At 40.3% G+C, this 21848-nt stretch overlaps 1 protein-coding gene across 1 annotated transcript in view; it reads right to left on the minus strand.

Moving 5' to 3' along the window:
- Positions 1–21848, minus strand: part of RYR2 (ryanodine receptor 2) — a gene marked incomplete at both ends in the record, with an annotated part of 554680 nt that overhangs the window by 126179 nt on the left and 406653 nt on the right. Inside the window, 10 exons of the mRNA XM_080717126.1 lie at positions 2737–2858; positions 5624–5688; positions 9126–9241; positions 9853–9976; positions 12229–12304; positions 13838–13915; positions 15906–16043; positions 17446–17535; positions 18044–18122; positions 21161–21324. Of these exons, the coding sequence (XP_080573252.1) occupies positions 2737–2858; positions 5624–5688; positions 9126–9241; positions 9853–9976; positions 12229–12304; positions 13838–13915; positions 15906–16043; positions 17446–17535; positions 18044–18122; positions 21161–21324 (1052 nt within the window). The remainder of the gene's footprint in view (positions 1–2736; positions 2859–5623; positions 5689–9125; positions 9242–9852; positions 9977–12228; positions 12305–13837; positions 13916–15905; positions 16044–17445; positions 17536–18043; positions 18123–21160; positions 21325–21848) is intronic.

The raw sequence follows: 21848 nt of genomic DNA on the forward strand, positions 1-21848 counted from the left end.
CAATTTGAAATGGCAGATGTTCCTTTTTTGAGAATAGGAGTCATAAAATTTACCAACCCTCTTTTACTAGTGAGTGAAGAAAATCAGAAGATGAAATCATTAAAAACAATCTGGCATGGAGCATAGAGAACAAAATGACCTAGGGTTAGTCTAGGGCCTCGAAGCCATGTTGCCTGGGTCTAGAACACAGTATCAATGTGCTTCTGATTATTTCATGGGGGACAGAGTGGGTGATGTAACACAAGCTATTTAGAAGCATATTGTTCTATGAAAATTTTTCCATTCTTATTTAGGTATAATTAACAAAACTGTGCCTATTAAAATTTAAATGATGCCTATGAAAATGGCATGTATCATAAAGTACAGCTTGATGTTCTGATGTATTTTGTGGTCAGTGAATACCTCTGAGGGTCAGGCTGACACGACGTAAAGGAGCAAAGGGTATGGAAAGAACAGAACTTGCAGCGATTCATTTTTATCTTTTCCTTCCTTCCTTTTACTGCATTTTCTCTGGATTTATGTAATGAGTGACATATGTTTTCTGGGAACAAAGCTTATCTTGCAAAAAGCCCTTGGGAGGAAAAGGAGGAAGAGGTGGTGGAGGAGGAGGAAGTAGATGAGGAGGAGGGGGAGGAGGAGGAAGAGGAGGGAGGAGGAGGAGGAGGAGGGAGGAGGGGAAGAGGAGGGAGATAAGGAAGGGGAGGGGGGAGGGGAGGGGGGAGGAGAGGGGAAGGAAGAGGGAGAGGGGAAGGAAGAGGAGGAGGAAGAGGAGGGCGAGGAGGAAGAGAAAAAGGAAGAGGGGGTAGAGGAGGGGGAAGAAAAGGAGGGAGAAGAAAAGGGGGAAGAGAAGGAGAAGGAAGAGGAGGAAGAGGGGGAAGAGGAGGAAGAGGAAGGGTAAGGGGAGGAGGGGGAAGAGGAGGAAGGGGGGAGGGGAGGATTGGGAGGAGGAGAAAGCTGAGGAGAAAGAGGAAGAGGAGGGGGAGGGGTTGGGGGAGGAGAGAGGGGGAAGAGGCCTAACAGTGTCCAGGTCTGAGGATGTTCAATGGGGCCTTGGTACCTCTGAGATCCCTACTTCTTGAGTGCCCTCATGGCCCACAGTGACCCTGGCCTGGAAAAGCAGATGAGATGTGCCACTAAGATGTGGAGAGGCCTCCACTCTCCTTTTAGGGAAGGTGGGAAGGAAGGCCCCACCCAAGCGGGAATTCACATCTTGGAAGTAACCCAGGAAAGGCCTCTCCACCTGGTAACAATTAGTAGAAATAAGCGTGTCACCGGGATGGGTTTCCTCTATTTTCCTACCATAATCAAAATTATTACTCTTATAGGAAAGTGATTTTACAAGGTTTGAGGACATTTTTAATGCTGCTGCATCCCTACATCATAAGACCGTTCACTGACTGGTCTCTGAAATAGAGAAGTTAAAGAGATGCAACAGAAAATTCCATTCTAGGAGCATCCTGTTAGCTGATGCAGGGATCCGATTCCTTCTCTACCCTTTGGTTATGCTGTTCAACCTCATCTCATCCCAGCCAGTCGGCTGACTCTGCAGGGCCACTTGGTGGCCACCGTGGTTTCTCCAGAGATCGACTTTATGTACCTCACTTATTCTTATTGAAGACTTATTAAAAATTACTCTGGTGTGGCTTGGGTCTGGAACGTCCCTTGAAGGTTCATGCATTGGACGAAGGCTGGGTTCACAACACAGCCAAGCTCAGGAGTGGGGCTTCTGAACAGTGATTGGGACCTGAGGGATCTGGTCTCATTGGTGAATCAACCCACTGATGGACTCCTCATTGGACATTAGTGGGAAGGTGGTGGAAGCTGGAGGAGGCAGGGCCTCGTTGGAAGAAGTCACGGGGAACATATCCTAAAGTGGTGTATCTTCCCTTCCTCTCCACACCGACCCCCATCAGCTGAGAAGCTTTTCTCTTTCGTGACCTTCTATCATGAAGTTCTGCCTGGGCCCAGAGCCATGGGGCTGGTTAACTACTGACTGAACCCCTCTGAACCCCTGACCCAAAACTATCATCCTTTACAGTTTTTTCCCTTAATTGTTTGCAACAGTAAAAAACTAGCATGCTCTAAAGGTTGGAATGATTTTAAGCACTATAATATAGGCTCAGACTTGCTTAGTAATCAATTCTCACGTGGACTAAATTCTGGCAGAATTTTGAGGAAACAGCCCTCAATCCCCCAGTCAAATCACAAAAATCTATCAGAAAAAAACATTCGCGTTTACACACAGATAAAATGCCAGCTTGGGTGGCATGAGGAGAAAAGTGTAGAAAAATAAAATATGTGTTTATTTCATTCCTGATTGGTCATTATTTTTAAATTGAGTTTTTGTGAAATTTTGGCTTTCTGGAAAATAAAAGTTAACATAGGAGATGCGTAGAGACGCTCAAGAGACTAATGCTACACCTATCTTTCATTTATCTATTTTTACAAATACTAATGTGGCACCTCCCGGTATTCTACCTATGGATTCTGTTTTGGGTGGCGTTTCACTTCTATTCAGCACTATGCTGAGGAGACAAATAATAAAGAAACTCAACACTTCAGAACATGCGTCTCAATTTCCAAAAATTGTCCTCATATAGTACAGGATTCGCAGAGGACAGAAACATGGGGGGAAGGGAGGAGCGGCTGCTCACAGGTCCCGCCAGCTCCTGCTCACCCCCACGCACACACTCCTGACTCAAGCCACAGGATTTTTTCGCGACTATGGCTGTTTACCTTGTCACCATCTCTTTCTCTTTATTTGATGCGTGTCCTCCAGAACAGAGAGGCCGGCTTGCTGCAGATAAGAAGTACAAACGGTGGTTTTTGAAATACTGATCAATTAAAGGAAGAACGACCTGAAAGAAAGGAAAAGAAAAGAGATCTACGTAGTGGACTCTTGCGGGGGATGTGCGAGAGCAGAGTCTTCTGGGAAATCCAAGCTCTGTTTACCCATCCCTCTCCCCGTCATTCCACAGCCAGCCTTGCTTCAATCCCCTCTCCACCTCCCATCATCCTTAGCATGTGCACTTCAATATGGGGGTGGACAGCAGGGTGTGGTAGGACTCAGGGAATAGGGCCGATTTTCAATAATTTAAAATCATTCTCATTTTTCTCAGACTGAGATGCTCACAGTGTTTTTGTACAACATTATTCTTTGGCTACTTAGTGGAGACCTTTGCAACTAAGTGAGACGCTGTTTCAAAGTAAAGAATAAAAAATAGGGCTGGGGGTGTAGCTTGAAGGTAGAATACCCCTGGGTTCCATCCCCAGTATTGCAAAATTATTATTTTTTTTTGGTGGTACTGGGGGTGGAACCCAGAGGATTTCTACCTCCGGGCTATACTCCCAGACCTATTTTATATTTTATTTGGAAACAGGGTCTCACTAAGTTGCTGAGAGCCTCACTAAGTAGCTGAGGCTGGCTTCGAACCTGTGAGATCCTCCTGTCTCAGCCTCCCAAGCGCGGGGATTACAAGTGTGCGCCACTACGCCCGGCAAAATTAATTAATTAAATTCCATGTCCAAAAGGCTTCAAAGATGACCTTTGGCTGCCGCACGCTGAATGTCTACTCTGGATGAGGTTCACCAAGGACACAGTAGCATCTCATCTGTCCTGGTACCTCCTCTGCCCAGTGGGCGGCATCATCCCTGAGATGCTGTGTTCTTTGTGAGAATGATTCCAAAATGATGAAAATCGGCTGTGTTCGTTCCCTGGTACCTACTCTACCCGGTGGGTCCATCATCCCTGCTTTCTAGGTAAGCGATGGAGGCAGAGAAGGAGAGGAACTTAAACCACCCTGCCACCTCTTTGCCCACACATGGTTCAGCTCTTCCAGCCTTTCTCAAAGCCGGTGCCTTATTTCCGCACACATTTAACCCTGCTGGCCTTGGGCTGACTGCTCCACCCCAACATGCTGGCTCCTCCCACATGCACTGTAGGAGCCCTATGTTGTTTGAAATGCTCAGTCTCCCTCCATTGTCCCTCACTCCACCCTCCATGCAGACCTCAGCTCAGAGGCACTTCTTCAGACAAGCTTTCGCTGACCTCAACTAGATATGACTCCTATTTTCTGCTCTTGTACCCTGTTTGGCACTTCTACATTTTTTAAGTCTAAGAGCCCATCAGGTCTACGAGAAGACACATTTCTGGGTTTGTTTCCCATTATAGGTCTTTCCTGGCATCCGCTATAACTTCTGCGTGGTGTTTTATGTTTTTTTTTTTTTTTTAACCTGGAATCTACACTGCGTAGAGTATGTTGGGCCTATAGGAAACACTAAGTATTTTTTTCAATGAATAAATGTAACAAAAATGACAGTTACGATTATCAGCATTCAGACTTATGCCTGTGTAAATACGCTCATACCATATGGTATACCAGGAGGATCAGAGAAGTTTTTAATCTATCTTTCCTGGAAGCATGATACTGCCTAAATTTAGTTCTTGGGACATAGAAGGGACTCAATAATGTGGTGAATAAATGAGTGGTAGATGCAGTAGAAATTAAGCCATGTTAACCATCTAAACAAATTAATAGGGAGTACTAGAAGTATGTTAAAGCCCAAGAATATACACTCTGATGACAGCTGACCCAGGGCGATTACCATCTAGTAGAGATTAGTTGATCAACTGATTATCTATTATTAACTGCATACCCCAGCACAACTCAATCTTTGATTAGTAGAGATTGTGTGTTTTGTTAAGCTATGTTGCAAATCCTTGATCAATCCTTATTAAGGTGAGTGAATAAGGCGACATACTTTGTATATGAACGATTTCTCCTCTTTGAGTCTCAGCTTTTTCATTTGTAAAATGGGTGGGACTCAGGTCCCACAGTAAAGATTCTACAGCAAAGTTTCTTGTAATGTACCTATTTATAAATTATCTCGTGTTTTCCCTTTTTTTAAAATAAGGTTCCTATAAAAATGTAAAATCATAGCAACATTCAAATGTGAAGAAATATTTTCCTTTGATTATATTTTTAATTTTTATAGCACATTTTATTTAACCTACTCTTTTCTCAATATGTAATCAATAAAAAGTAACTAGTGAGCTATTTTGCATTTTTTACAGCAAGTTTACAATTAGATGTGTGTATTTGCAGCACATTGTGTTTTGGAATGGCCTTATTTCAAGTACTTGATAGTCACGCATGGCTGGTTTCTCCAATGTTGGAGAGCACAGCTCTGGTGTTAACCAACTCAGTGTCCCCAGGAGCTTGGGATGGTCTAGCAAAGCCTTTTTGAAGACAATGGGCTGGAAACAGAATTTTTCTGAAATTTTTCTGTTGGGAGGGGGCATACCAAAATTTCCGTTTTCACCTCTGTCTGGTACTATGACATTCCGATCAGAGTCTTAAAGTAGCCACGACTCATTCTTGCCTTCTTGTAGCCAAAACTATCCACATCACTCTCCATGAGAGCTGAGTTAAATATGGCCAAGGATGCAGGCAGAAAATTCATGCCGCCGGACTCAGTTATTTCTGCACCACAGAACGTTTACTTGTAGTGAAGGAATCGTTTATAGACAAGACTACTCTGGAGAGAGCCAATGATCTACCGAGCGTATTTTGTAAACACACACACATATGGAAACAGAAACAAGATGGATTGGATACTGTACTTTGGCAAAGAACTTGATTTCTTGTTCATAAGGGAAATGCTCTCCTTTGCTTCTGCGGCCACCATCTGCAGACAGGAAGAGTTTTTAGGTCCATGTTGCACTTCAAAAATCACAAGTTATTTACCCCATAGGCCAACGTTTATAATGCACTCATAAATGTACTGATAAATGTACTGATAGATGTGTTACCCCCTTCAACTGAATATAAAAGCTAATACAAAATACAAAGGCTAATTTCAGCAACTCAATTTTAAAAAGGGAGATATATTTTTAAAAAGCTTGACTCCGAATAAAAAAGCTACTGAGAACAGCCTGGAGTTACAGTTTTTAGCATAAATACACCTCAGGTAGCATTGAGAGCTTATTAACACTTTGAGGGGAACTGGAATGAAGTCAGAATCCCACATCTTTAGCTTTCAAGAAAGCAAGCTCCCAGGGAAGAGAAAGGGGGTTGGGGGGGAGTGTTAGAGCACCTGTGGTTGGTTAGGTTTTAACCCTGGCCCCTGGCAAAGATGGTTAAGAATGAAAGCTTCCAATTTTAACGTAACAACTGCAAAGCTACAGGAAACTAGGGCCCCTGGGGAGCAGGAGGTTAACCTGCTTAGGGGAGGCTGAAAATTAGCATTCTGCTAAAGAATAAGGGAGTTTGACCTGTGTCAAAAGAAAGTGAACTAAAGCACTCTCCTTTTCCCTCCAGGTTTAGAAAAGGATTTGAGGTCAAGAATGGATTGGCCTGAGGCATTTAGCCCTGCAGGTGGTCCTTCCTGACTCCTTCCTGCATACAGATGAGGTAATGGCAGACTGTACTAGCATGGTGATCTGCTGATTGTATTGGGAGCTAAGGACTTCAGAACTATGTAAAAAGTCTAGTGAGAATTGCGAGCAGAACTTCTACAGTTTGTACCAATGCCAATGACTTCCTTTGCAATTAGAAATAAAAAATAAATTAGGCACATCTTAGACATATACTGAAGACCATTTCTAGGTAAAGTGAGTGATATTTTGTAATAGCAGAACAAGGGCCTCCACAGAAATAAAGCAAATGATGGTTTTCAAACACTTGAAAAAATTATATTTGAATCCCTTTGGCATTAGATATGTCTCAAAATTAAGATTTCCCAAATTAAGCTAAATGCCTAAAACCTCAAAAGGGGGGGGGGGTTCTCATAAAAAGTTTGTTAAGACAGAATTTTGTGCACAGCCCCATCTGATAGTTCAAGAAATTAAGAAATATCCTTTGATCTAACACATTAACAAAGACCCTGAGAAATATCTGGAAAAATATAGTCAGTGGTATAATACAGAATTCTAGCAAGAGACATTTTTACTATCTCGGCTGAGATCTAAGAATGAGTAAATTCAAGATATGATATAAAGTCAGTTAAGTCCAAGAGAAAGGGGAAATTTTTATTTACAAGTTTTATTTTTAGAAACAGTGAAGGAATAAAGTTAAAATAAATGATGGACTTGACTATATCAACTCTGCCTGTTTCTCTAACAAGGTTCTGACTAGCTAATTTGCTTTTGCCCCTGCCCTCTGAAAAAGGTATGTACAGTATCAGAAACAAAGAAAAAAAAAAGTTCTTTTGTAAGATTCCATCTTTGTAGCCTATTATCTCCAACACTTGTTTATAAGACCCTCTATTCTGTGAAAAGAATAAAATATGCTGAGTGGTTGAATTTGTCCTGGAACTAGATTCCAATGCCCTGCCTGAGCGCACACGCGTGTGCACACACATCCACCCACCACTGTGCTAGGTAGTTGACTCAGAAATGGGAATAAAATATGAGTAATAGCTAAACACATTTCCACCCTTCAAATGTGTGTTTCTACTCTCCTTCAGTATATCATATCCCCTTCTCTAAACGATTGGTCTTTTTGTCTCCGCTCTCCCGCCTTATATCCTTTTAAATGGAGATCAGAAATTTCAGTATTTAACTTTCTGCTTGAAGGCTTCAAATATTCATCATTGCCTATAGTTTCTTGGGTTGAATTTCACTAATTTGGACTACTTTGGCATTTCTTCGGGTTAACCAGGAATCTTGGTTTTCAGAATCAGAGTTGTATGAAGCTGGTTGTAGTGGTTCAGGAACCTAGTGAGGGCTTGTTTCAAAGCAACAACCAAAATGAAAGGGTTGGGGTTGTAGATCAGAAGTAGAATGCCCCTGGGCTTGATAACAGTACCACACACACACACACACACAAAATAAAGAGTTGTAGTTGTATGAGCTACAGAAAGGTATTACAAATTACTTGTGTAGTTGGTTTTCATAGTAAAGATAATTAAGAAAATAGAAAAAAGTATTTAGATGGTAAATGAAGAGGTAGGTTAAAGAGTTCAGCTCTTTAGGAGAACAGTGCTCCGCTGGGAAATCTTCATTCACATTTAGGATGCAGGCAGCCAGGAACAACAAAATAAGCAAAGTGCAGATTTTGATAAATTCTCATCTGATGCTGTTCCACAAATGAGTTAAACTGGGAGCAAAAGAGCAGCCATCGGATTGAAAATAATGATTTCAGAGGAAAAGTGTTTTTAAAAAAAAAAAAGAAATGAGCATTTAAGATGAAAAAAAAAATCTTCAGAAAGAAAACAAATCGATGCCCCCCGAAAGAGCCACTGTTCTTAAAAGGGGTCGGAGACGGTGCCTACTGGAATCTCATCACCACAGAGAACAAGAAAGTGCACTGGCAGCAGGGAAATCCACCACCATGGGGATTTTAAGCAGGGCAGTTGAGACAGTGAGAGGAAGCTGCCTTCAAGGTCTGTTCTGAATTGAGGACTCGAAGGTGCTGGTGTGGTGGCACATACTCAATCCCTGTGCATGGGAGGCTGAGATAGTATTGCAGGTTCAAGAGCAGCCTCAGCAACCCCGCAGGATTCAAAATTTAAAAATAAAACAGGGCTGGGAGCATATCTCAGAGGTAGACTGCCCCTGGCTTCTATCACCCTAGTACATAAACACAGGCCAGAAAAAACAACAACAACAACAAAAAAAAAAAAAAAAAAACGAGCTTAAAGTGGCCAGCTTTCTTGTGCTGAGATGGCCCTGGGCAGAAGAGCGATGTCCCCTGCTGTCCTAAGAGCATAATGAAGTGTCCTGCACTGCGGATACTCTGGTGCAATGGGAGTCCTTATAAAAGCTGCACTTAAGGCCTTTCCAATATTTAAGACTTCTGAAAACCCACAGACTTTATCATTCCCTCTATTAGGGATTTCATAGGAATTCTAAAAATTTTAACTTTCTCCCAACTCATGTTTCAAAACAAAAGGCAAAGCCAAGAAACATAAGGAGTAAATAAGTACATATGTTAATACTTTTTAGGTTGTCAAACTTTCCCCCTCATTAGCAACATGTCCATCCATTGGCTGTAGGAGTCTACTCATTTCTAGGATGTGTGTATAGCATTGGGAAACAATCCCTTCATCTGAGCTGTTCTATACCTGAAGGGGATGCTGAGAAAAAGGAACACAGGCTGCGAGTGACAAGACTGGGTACCAACCAAACTCCAGGATGTATTGATGGGCTTCATCCACATAGCGAATGAGCTGCTGGAGGAAGCTGTATGCAAATCGCTTCTCGATAGAAGGCGTGTCCAGTTCCAGGTCCTTGAATCCTCTAGAACAGCAAAAAGGAAATGTGGAGAACAACGCATGTCACATCTTTTAGAAGGAAAAATTGAAAGAAAAAAAAATTGAAGGTATCTAACACTCTCGTAGCTCAAAGCAAAATAGAGTTATAAAAAATCCTTAGTGCTAGGCATGTTGGTGAATGCCTATAATCCCAGGATTTGGAAGACCAAAATAGGAGGATTGCAGGTTCAAGGCCAACCTCAGCTAAACTTGAGACTCTCAGCAAAATAAAAATGGTTGGGAGCATAGCTCAGAGGATGTCCCTGAGCTTAATTCCCAGTACCATAAAGAAAAACAAGAATACTTTGCACCTGATATAAAAACCATAGTGAGTAATTTCATACTGTTCCATATGAAAATAGCTTGTGATGTCTTTGTCTAAGGGTTTCCCCTACATGATGAACAGCAAGTTAATATAAGAAAAGGGTCTCAAGCAGCCAAGATTTCAGGGTGTTAATGATGTGTATTTTGAAAGTACTGAATGGTAGCTCTACAGTTTGCAGAAATCACTGAATTCACTATCAACTTTAAATCTGATGAAATATTTACATATGTATTCGGCCTTATGAAAAGGAGGAGGAGCAGGTGTGCGTTCACCTGGAAACAGCGTATCCGTTGATCTGTAGGAACTTGAGTATGTCTTGGGCCTTTTCTCTATCCTTGGCTTTCTCTTTGGCGGTCAGCGTGTCATAGGGGACCAGCAGGGGATGACTTCCGCCTCCTAGGAGGATGTCAAGACAGGAACACAGCAGAGAAATACAGGTGAGACGCAGCCAATGCATGAAAGGACTACCAGAGAGCTTCTGGTGTCCTTCAGAGCTCGGAGGAGGCATCTAAGACTCTTCTGCCTCTCGTGCCTTTAATATTCCAATAAGTTGCTGGGCATGGTGGCACACAACTGTAAACTCAGTACGTGAGAGGCTGAGACAGAAGATTGCAGGTTTAGGTTCTGCCTCAGCAACTTGTTGAGGTCCTACACAACTTAGAAAGACCTTGTCTCCAAATAAAAAATAAAATGGGGCTGGCACTGTAGCTCAGAGGTAGATGGCACTGGGTTTAATCCCCAGTAAAATACACACACACACACACACACACACACACACACACACACACTAAAAAATAAATCCAAGAGACCTATCAAAGAAGGTTGTGTCTTTTAACAGACATTTGAAACATGAACATATAGGTATTCGTAATGTCAAGTGCCGATAATATTTGTAGTCACCAGAAAGGGAGAGAAAGTTGTACAGTTGTATTCTCTGTTCATATTCTTAACATGAGTTAAGGAAAGAGACTATAATGTGCACAGCTAGATGTAGTGAAATCAAAAAGCAAGGTTCGGGGGTTATGTTTCGTTTGCTGTCCCCACAGAGAAGAGAAAAAATGCCTTGAATACATTTTATTGTGTCTCCCAGAGCAGAGAATATTGTATAGTCTCTTTTTATAAATAGACAAAACCATTTATAGGTACTGACTTAATAGTTCAATCTCAAGTATCCAATAACTGACTGATTAAAAAGAATTTTTAACAAGTAACCACAGTCTAAACTTCTAGTGCGCTATTCAAATGAGAAACAGAATTGAACACTGCTTCTTTTAGATTTAAGAATTCTAGGGAGTATTCTTTATTTTGGGTACTGGGGATGGAATTTGAGGGCATTCTACTTCTGCGCTACACCTCCAGCCCTATTTTTTATTTTTAAACAGTCTTGGTAAGTTGCAGAAGGCCTGAGTTGCTGAGGCTGGCCTTGAACCTCTAATCCTCCTGTCTCTAGCCTCCTAAATACTATGATTAAAAGTATGTGCCACCATGCTTGGCTTTTGAAAGTATTAAATTTTTAAAAAGAATAAGGAGGAACATGAAATTATAAACTTAAGTTTTAAATTTTGTAAAAATTACAAAAATATTTTAAAATTGCACTATTTTTAGATAAAAATAACAAAAAAGAAAGCCATTGAAGTAGCAACAGAGGGAATAACTTGGTATACCTACACTTAAAGTTTATAAAACACACACGGTAGCAAACATTTTCTGGGATGCTGTGCTAACCCGAAATACAAGTGCTTAAAGGAGTTCAAAGAAAACTGACAATAAATATTTGATTTCTGATGACAAATTATAACCTGTTAAATTAGATCCCAAAGTAGCTCAGCCCAGGGCTGCAGAAGCAATGTTAAATGCACCCTTGGCCTTGAAGAAGCCAGACATATTCCAAGGACAAGCAGGGCTGTTTTCTGACTGCGGGCTTTGTTCCAGAATGCTACCTAACAAACAGTCACACACAGAGCCCACAGACATCAGGCGATGGATGCTGTACCATCAAGAATGCAAAGGACAGAAAAACCTGGCCAACCCAAGGAATGCTAAGCAGAGTGTGGAGCCAGCAATCATTTCAGACTGTAGTATTAATGACATCAAGCAGGCCGGGCATAGTGGTACCCACCTGTAATCCCACTGTTTAGAAGGCTGAATACAGGAAGATGGCGGGCTTCTGGCCAGCCTTGACAATGAGACCCCGTTTCAAACTAAAAACCACCACCACCACCAACAACAACAACAACAAACAACAACAACAACAGGTCTGGGGTACAGCTTAGAGGTACAATACTCCTGGGTTGAATTCCCAGTACCCAAGTAATAAGTAAAGATGATGGGGATGATGCTAATATCAAACATAATACGATGATCAGAAGGCAATGCGGATAACCAGGTTGTGAATGGCACAAGGAAACAGATTCCATTACTAAGGACAAGACTGTATTGGACACTGGAACAAAATTTGCCTTGTTAAAATCAAAGGTGTAATTTACAACAGGATACTTTATAAAAAAGTTTCACTGAACATCAAATCTCTCTAATATAATTACTATCACCCATTTAGAATTCCATTACTGCCCTTCTTTCTTCCCGAGCATACGATCCTATAAGCTCTGATTTATTTTTTTTTAATAAAGTGCTACAGAGAATGTTACCTTTGGACTCCAGCTCCATTTTCTTTTTCTTTGCCCAGATATTGTGGTAGTTCTCAGCCATCATCTCTGCCATAGCCTGAAAGGAGCCAAAAAATTAAGCTCTCACTTAGACATTCCAATGAGCACAAAAGGAAAACTCTGCTTCCTACTGTGAAATATCAAAACAGGCAGTTTCAGGGGCTAAAGCAAGTGATTAATGCTGAAACACACTTAAAAGACAATCAACCCCACTCGAATTTGGAGTTGAAACTCCAGAGAATCCTAATGATTTGAGAAACACCATTAAGTAAATAGCACAGGTGGCTTATAGGAAGAGCCATTGTATTTTTATAATGTGTAAACACGGTTCAATGCAATAATAAAATTTCAAAATAGCTATGGATGTTAGGAGAAAATATACTTATTTACAAGTTATTTTCACTTCCAAAGTTGTACAAGATTTCCTAAGCCTTATTGATCCCTGGATGGAATGAACACTAGGTGTACAAAGGTCAGACTTCAACATCAGTGTCTGCCCAAGCCAGGTGAGAAAACTTGGACACTGTTCCAGCTACATTGTTCTCTCTCTGGCTTTTAAGGTTTTGGTAAATCATCCCTAAAGTTTCATTTTCCATAAGAGAATTCACTACGTCACTTTAATGTAGCCCTGTAGGAGCAGAAGTGACAAAAGACAATCGAACACAAAATTTACATTTCCTGATTTCTCTTGGAATGTTGGCTATGTCGATACAGTTGATTCATATCGACCTGTTAACTTATGTTCTGTGAAAACAAATTTTATCCTCTTTTGTTCAAATCAGCCACACCAAAGTGGGTTCCTTAGTGACAGAGGAGCTAAGACTGAGTCAGCAAAATCCCACCAGTTTGAATGAGCAATCGAAAATAAGTATTCTAATTTGAGTAATTAGGGTGATTCTTGGGCTAATTATATTAGGATTTTTAAGTAAAATATGTTCTATGGAAGAAACAGCCTAGAAAAAGTTGTGCAGCAGATCTACCCTTATCCTCAGGATACTTTCCAGTACTACCAGTGGGAACCTGGACTTTCAGATAGTAAAGATTTCTCTGTAAGCTCCGGTTCCCCTGTGTACTCCCTGAGACATTGCCATATGGTACCAGAGTCGACCTGTCTATGTTCTATCTTCTGGGTCCCTTTCTGCCTCACTACTATTGTGCTCTGGGGGTATTAAGTAAAAGAGTTTCTTGAACACAAGAAACTCTAATGACCTAGACAGCTGCTAAGAGATAAGGTGGGTAGTATATACAGGGTGAACACACTGAATTAGAGCATGATTCCCAGCAGGGGAGGGATGGAGGGCGTCAGTTGATCTCATCCCACTCCTCAGAAGAGGACACAATCTAAAACGCATGAGTTATTTCTGAAAGTTTCCACTTAACATTTTGGACCACAACTGAGCACAAGTAACTAAAATCTTAGAAGGCAGAACTGCAGGTAAAGGGGTCTAACTGTAGCAACTTTCAGAGGATTAAAAAACGTTAGGGTACATAGCACTTATAAACTCCATGGTATCACCACATGCCAACAATTCACAGTACACATTTTCAAGATAAAAAGTGGAGAATATTTGTAAAATTTCATACAACTTACATGTAGGTCTCTGGATAGTGTAACATTGCTCATGTCAATTGCTCGAGGGCTGTAGCCATGGGCAGCATCTACAGAAACCTAGAAGATTCATGTAAAAAACGACATTAAAAATCTTAAGTGCTAGTTTAAAAATATAAGAAAAACTTGCAAGCATAATTTTCCTCAAAGTGATAATTACCTATACAAAATGATTTCTCAAACTTTTTTTTTTTTCAGTACTGGGGATGGAACCCACGGGCATTTTACCTCTAAGCTACACCCTCAGCCCTATTTTTTTATTCTTTATTTTGAAACATGATCTCACTGAGTTGCCAAGGGCGAAAGTACTTGAGGCTATCTGCAAACCAAGCATCTCCTGTCTCAGCCTCCCAGATGCTGGGATAACAGGGTGCACCACCAGGCCTGGCTCTTTCTCAAACATACCTAGCCAATTATACTTGGGCATCTTTTAAGTATTTACAACTGCATAATTTATCCTAACAATCATAGCTGACGATACAAAAAGTTAATATTCATAATTCAACAAATGGCAATGAGTTCAAAATTCAAAACTCTTAACATAGGCAAAGAATCATTGTATTCTCAAATTTCTTGCACATTCTATTTAGCTGTAGTGAAAGTGGCTTTCTCTTCCCAACAATGAATCAAATACATCAATATTTACAAATACCCTTATGCATCAAATTCTTAGGATTAATTTTGAACCAGTTTTGAAATTATGAAAGTATGCCATAGAGTATTCTATGGTTTACAACTGAGAGAATCCTCAATGACCAGAAGATTTCCTTGATTTCTAAATCATGGTTTTTACTTTTATTTCCTCCCTTCCCTTCCTCTCCCTCTCCCTCTTTCCACCCTTGCCTCTCTTTCTTTTCTTATACAGTTGTTCATTGAAACACTATTAGTGCCTTGCAACTATACATCCTAGTGGTGTTCAGTATGAAGAAAAGATACATGCACAGAGCTCTCGGTGTGTTTCCCACCGAAATCAACTCTATCTCAATCACTTTAAGCAAAATTCACTACCATCTTGGGCACTTTTCTCATTCTACAAAGTGGCAAGAAATAAGCCCTGAAGCCTGTTTATGGGTCTAAAATTCTATCTTGGTATTATTCAAATTTGTTGTGTATTCTCTTATTGGAAATACATTTAAAAAAAAAAAAACAAAGATACACTAACTCAAATACATCCTTGCAAAATATGAGAGGCTATCCTTAGCAATGGATCACAATCAATAGTCTACCAGGGAGTTTTGCTGGCACCCTGCTGCCTGATCCTCATTGCTGCTTAGGCCTCGTGATAAAATGTGTGATGCAATCCCCGGACCACGATCAGGCATGATTTCTGTGGCCCAGGTAAGCTTGAGGTTCAGAGTAAAGGTTCACTCTGAGTTTGCTATAGAGGATTATGCTTTTCTAAAAGACACCGTGCGTAAATGTGAACTGTAAATAACTGCTGAACGTTGAAGGGTCGGCAGCATTTTTACGATCTAGGTGAGCATTCAAGGTCAAATGATGATTCCTGCTCTCTCCAGAAAAGGCATGAGAATTTCAAGTTCCCTCCACTGGACTCTCAGTTCCTACTCATTGATCCACATCTCTTTTGTTGAGGTGTGAAAAAGAACTTTTGCAGTCCTCAAACACTCTTCTCTCCCATCAAATTTAACCCATAAGAGCATCTCTTACCTCAATAAAAAGGGGGAATTAAATAGAATCATTATTAAATTATCTCAAACTCCTTGCCCCTCACTTACAAAATTGCCTATTAAATTACCATTCCCTCTAGCTGTCCATCCTGGTTACCATCTGGGCCCTTGCCCCAGCTGCTCATTAAGTAACAGCCTGCCTGTGCCCTGCAAGGTCCAGCCCTTTCTATTCCTTTAATTTGAAACAGGGTCTTGCTAAGTTGCTGAGGGCTAGCTTCGAACCTACGATCTTCATCTCGGTCTCCCAAGCATATCCATCATCTGGTGGCACATTTATAGGCACATGCTGTGTGCCATGGCATCTTGCTTAGAATTATTTTTTTAAAAACAACACAGATAGCTGATTCAACACTGAGTCTTACCTGGCTTGTCTGAGAAATACGACGAGTCCGGTTATAAAGGGCTATGCTGTCTCCCTCCCGAGTTCTTTCAATACTCCAACCCCAAGCCAACATAGTTTTTAAAGATTCTTTGATTGGCCAGCGGTAAATTTCTTTTTCCTACAGGAAAAAAAAAAAAAAAGGAAATAAAAGATATTGGGAACTGAAACTGAAATTTAAAAATTTCTAAATTTTTTCTAAATTTTTCTAAATTTGGAAAAAGTTGCTGAGGGTCTGGCTAAATTGGTGAGGCTGGCCTTGAAACAGCAACCCTCCCACATACTAGGATTACAGGCACGCACCATCATTCCTAGCTATTGTCTGCATTTAAAAAAAATTGACTAGCATAATTTACTTAACAATAAAAATGGAAAGCAAAAGTTTTAAAGAAAATTTGAGTTGAGATGTAGTTTGACTATTGCTGCCAAGCGGGGTCTGTGCTCCTTACACAGCACGGACAGCAGTTTCCTTTGCTTTCTGATACCTTATAGAAAAACAAGAAACAATTAGGGAACAGGCAGTGATGATTACATGGTCCATGTGTGCAGGCCTTCTGCCATCTGAATAGAGAAGAAACTCTTCCTCCATAATGATCACCATGCTAGAAAATCTGACTCCATGTGTCAAGATTCATTCTCCCTCACAGAAGCAAAATATATAAAAATTTATCATATTAAAATATATTGGCATAGCTGTGTGTGGTGGTGCACGCGTGTAATCCCCACTCTTGGGAGGTGGAGACAGGATGATCGCGCAGGTTCGAAGCCAGCCTTTGGCTTAAGAGACCCTGTTTCCAAATAAAAAAAATAAAAAGTATAAAATAGATCTGGGAGTGTATCCCAGTGGTAGAAGGGTTTCCAGAAACCCCAGTTCCATATATATATATACATACATACAAACACACATACATACACATATACATACACACATATACATATACATTATATAAAATATATGTGTATATATACATATACATTATATAAAATATATGTATATATACATATATATGTATGTGTGTATATATATATATATATCCATTTATTATCAAGTAATTGTTAAATACACTTAGACTATTTTCTTAAGTCCTTAAAATATGGAAGAGGGGCCAGGTCCGGCTGCACAGGCCTATAATACCAGTACTTGGAAGGCAAGATTGCAGGTTCAATTCTATTCTTAACAACATAGTGAGACCCTGTTTCAAATTAAAAAGTAAACTAGGGCTGGGGGTATAGCTCAAAGGCAGAATGCCTCTGAGATTCAATCCCAGAAATAAATTAACAATTTAATAAAGAGAAAGAAATAAAAATCAAAAAGGAAAGAAAAAGGCTAATCATTAAGGAGAGAAGATAACAAGCAATGAAATTCTGAGAAAATAAGAGTGGAGAACAAAATACATAATTCAAGATGAAAAAGGGGATTATTGAATACAGGTAAAATTAGACATATTTTATGTGGCATCTCAATAAAAATATATAATAAAAAATTCCTCTCAAGTTTCATAAACTTAAAAACAAAGACTCACCTTTTCAGATAATAGCTTATATGGCTTCATCAGTGGTTGAACTTTCGAAGAGTCTGAATATATTTCTCCATAAATCCATCCATTTGCCAACTATAAGAACACAAAGATCAGAAACTGTTTTATGTCAAGTATTCGAATGTGTGTCATGCATATGTAAATAGAACTACATAAACATGATGCCAGCAAATGACCTAAGTGGTCTTGCTTAATTTAGATCTTTATATTTATTTATTTATTTATTTATTTATTTATTTATTTATTGTGTGTGTGTGTGTGTGTGTGTGTGTGTGTGTGTGTTGTGAACTGAAGTCGCAGGCATTCTATGACTCTGAAGTACACCCCCAGCACAATTATATTTCTTATTTAGAAACAGTCTTATTAAGTTGCTGAGAGCCTTGCTAAATTGCTCAGGCTGGCTTTGAACAACTGTGATCCTCCTGTCTCAACTTCCCCAGTTGAGATTACAGGCATGCACCCCCATGCCTGGCTAACATCTCCCTTTAAGAGAGGCAACTGTGTGGTCAGAGACCCAAGAGCAGTGACCAGTGATTAATAAGGAATTAGTGATGCCCTGGATGAGAAGGCAGCCAAGCCTTACCTTGTCCATGGACCACTTGTCGTGGGAATGCTCTGCATATTTGTTAATGAAGTACTCCAGCTTCTCAGGAATTGTAATACTAAGAGGGGAATCAAGGGGGGGGAAAAGCTTGACTTTCACAGCACTTACAGAAAGCCCTATTAATAAGTTACACACAGCTTATGAATGCTTAAATCCCATTCAAGATATTACTATTAAAATATGGTTTCAACAAAGTATTACTTTTTCACATATTGGGCACAATACCAGAAAATTCAAGCAGATCGTGTTCTATCTGCTCATCCAGAGTGGGTAACATCTTTTTTATTACATGTTAATGTAATAAAGTAAATGTGATCAAATATGCAAGATATTAATTATACTTAATACTTCTAATTATTTAAATATAACTTAAATATATAAAATATAACTAAAAGACGACAATAGATTACACACAAAAGGGAAACAGATCCTAAACCTCAAACAGTCTCAACAAACTTAAAGACACTTTTCTCTCCCATATTGCCTCTTGGAAGCTGTTTTATTTTTTTACTTCTCTTCCACAAATATAAATCAAACCTGCCTGTTACAGTTTTTAAATTAATTTCACACAACCAGTGACATGTTAATTTAAAATATTGGCAGTCTGTAGGTAATACTGATATCAACTCTGGGGAAAAGGAGTTAACCAAGTCATGCTTCATAGTTTTGGTAACACTTATTCCCAACTCCTCACATGCTTAAATCAGTACTTTCTCCCTTGAACAAATGTCAGTCACATGCAGTTGATAACCGATTCTGTTAGCAAATTGAAGAGTTGGGAATGCCAAACTCACCTGTCAATGGAAAATTAAATATGTCTATCATTCTCTTTATGAATGAATACAACTTAAGCAATTAGCAGTCAAGTTCTAAATCAAACTCAGTATGATAGTTATCTGTTCTTTTCTAGCAAAGTTATCAGTAATTGATGTACACACACGCTTAAACATAAAAATCACCATCAAGTAGAAATTATCAATATCACCATAGAAGCTTATGTTAAGAAGCCCACACAGGGGCACAGAGCCTAGATAAATATACATGCCCAACACTTGTTAACTGCCTGGTTTTAATTAATCAAGACCAAAACTATGCCACTGTCCTGATGTCATTTAAAAGTCCTGGATGATCCCGGAGGTTAGCAAACCGTGAACTTACCTCTGTTGGAATGTTAACTTACAAAGGATTAGCCACATAAACAAAATGCTGACTCTTTCCACCAGGATTGTCATCAAATACCAAGCATGCCAGCTGAAAGCATTAATGGGCTAGTAACACATCTCGGGCTGGCACTGTCAGCTGGTTGGAGAGGCTCACCCATCACCTGGGCGCCCCAGAAGCGCCCAGGTGAGCTACCAAGCACATTCAGAAGTGGCAGACAGTAACTATTAAATCACCACCTCGCTAGAGTTCATCATGCCAAAGTCCCTGGGAATCAATGAGATAGGATGGCAAATGGGAAGTGAGGTTCTACTTAAAGATAGGAACCAAAAAAAACCCAAAACCCACTAAGACGTCCAACACACCAAGCATCCAAACATCCTATGTACTTGCATGTACTCGTTTGCATACCCAACAATATATACAAAGGAGTACGTGCAAGAAGTTTCATAGTGTTCATTGACGTTTGATCTTTAGGTCCTCACCATACTGCCTTCCAATGGCATGCTAAATTGTCCACAAAGAGTTCTCAAGTGCAGCTGGGCATGTTGGCACACACCTGCGGTCCCAGCGCTTAAGAGGATCACAGGTTTGTGGCCAGCCTCAGCAACTTCCTGAGAGCCTGTCTCAAAATGAAAAAATAAAAATAGGGCTAGGGCACTGGAGGTATAACTCAGGTGTAGAATTCCTTCCCCGGCGTTCAATCCTAGTAAAACAAAGTTTCATGTGTTTTTCTTCCCTTGGATCTCACGACAGTGCATCAGCTTCTATTCCAGGTCTGGTTCAGACATGGCGATGAAAGAAGGGATTATTTCCAAGCACTCAAACAGCTCCATGGTGCATGCTGGGAGCATCCTTAGTAACGATGCTATACAGAGGTTGCCGGCAGTTATCAATAACCACCACAGGTTCATTTTCAACTAAAAAATAGAGCTAATACACTCTCTTGGTGTTCTTTACTATAGATATCACCAAGAGGTTGCATACAGAGAATCCCCATTAGGTTAAGAATATCCTATCCCAGTATTGGGGAGGCTAATACGGGATGATTGAAGTTTTGTGGCTAGTCTCAGTGACTTATTAAGTCCCTCCAAAACTTAGACACCCTGTTTCAAAATAAAAAATAAGCTGGGCGTGGTGGCGCAAGCTTGTAATCCCTGCGCTTGGGAGGCGAAGACAGAAAGATCGCGCAGGTTCGAAGCCAGCCGCACTGGCTTAAGAGACCCTGTTTCCAAATAAAAAATATAAAATAGGTCTGGGAGTGTAGCCCAAAGGGAGAAGGGCTACCAGGAACCCCAGTACCACCAATAAATAAATAAATAAATAAATAAATAAATAAATAAATAAATAAATATAAAAAAAATAAAATAGGAAGCCAAGCATGGTGGTACATGCCTATATTTTCGGTATTTGAGAGGCTATGACAGGAGGATCACAGGTCTGTGACCAGTCTCAGCAACTTAGCAAGGCCCTCTCCAACTTACTAAGACCCTGTTTCAGAATATTAAGGGAGCTTGGCATGGTGGAACACGCCTGTAATCCCAATTCTTGGGAGGCTGAGACAGGAGGATTTCAGGCTCAAGACTAGCCTCAGTAACTTTAAAAGGCCCTTCTCAACTTATTTCAAACTAGTAATAAACTATTTCAAAGTAGTAATAAAATAGGATGGGGGTGCAGCTCAAACATAGAATGCACCTGGGTTCCCCACACAACACAGTGTCCTAGAAGGTACATCAGTATACCTTATAAACTTCTGACATCGGTATGCTCATTCTTATTACTACAATCATCTGATAACTTAAAGGGATGTCTAGGAAAAGGATACCATCTCAAAGGAGGCAGGTATGAGAGAGAGCTGACTTCAGTACCTTATTCAATTTCAGACTTCACCCATCATTTACAATAAAAACCTGCTGCAAGAGAAAGAGTCCATACTTGGAGGTGTCAACGGGTTGGGGGTTAAAGTTCCCTTCGGAGTCCATCGACGACTGCTTTTCCATCATACTGACATAGTTGGATTCCATGTAGTCTGGTGGCAGGGCTCCTGCGACGGCGCTCAAGCAAGGCAGTGCCAGCTTGAAAAGTTCTTGTTCATATTTCTTGGAAGAGAAGGAGGGCCAAAAAATAAAAAATAAAAATAAAAGTTACTATTTGACTGTTATGGTTAAATACAGTGTGGCTTCTTGGAAAGCTCTTAAGTCGGTGTTTGGAGGACTATAATCTCAGCAGTGGATTTATCTAAATGGTGACCCAGGCCAGTAGGGTGCGGCGGCTGCAGGTGAGTCCCTGGGGATGTGGCTCTGAGATTATATATAGTTCCTCCTCGCCCGGCTCCCTCTTGCTTCAGGCCTCCATTATGTGAAGAGCACAGCCATGTACTCTTATATCCACCTGCTGTTGCCATGCCCTGAGATTCACAGTCCCTGGCCTCATGTGGACTTAACCCAAAACCTTAGAAAAATAAATCTTTTCTCTAAGCTAAATGGTCAGTCTTTTAGATTATAGCTGCAAGAATGCTGACCGGCACAATAACTAGTTAGCAAAAGTTGTCAGGACAATCACTGTGGCTAAGGGAGTGTTAGAGGAGGAAACTCAAGGCTCACTAACTCTGAGGATTCTTTCT

This window comes from Muscardinus avellanarius (genome assembly GCF_963383645.1).
Source record: "Muscardinus avellanarius genome assembly, chromosome: 20".
Taxonomy (NCBI): domain Eukaryota; kingdom Metazoa; phylum Chordata; class Mammalia; order Rodentia; family Gliridae; genus Muscardinus; species Muscardinus avellanarius.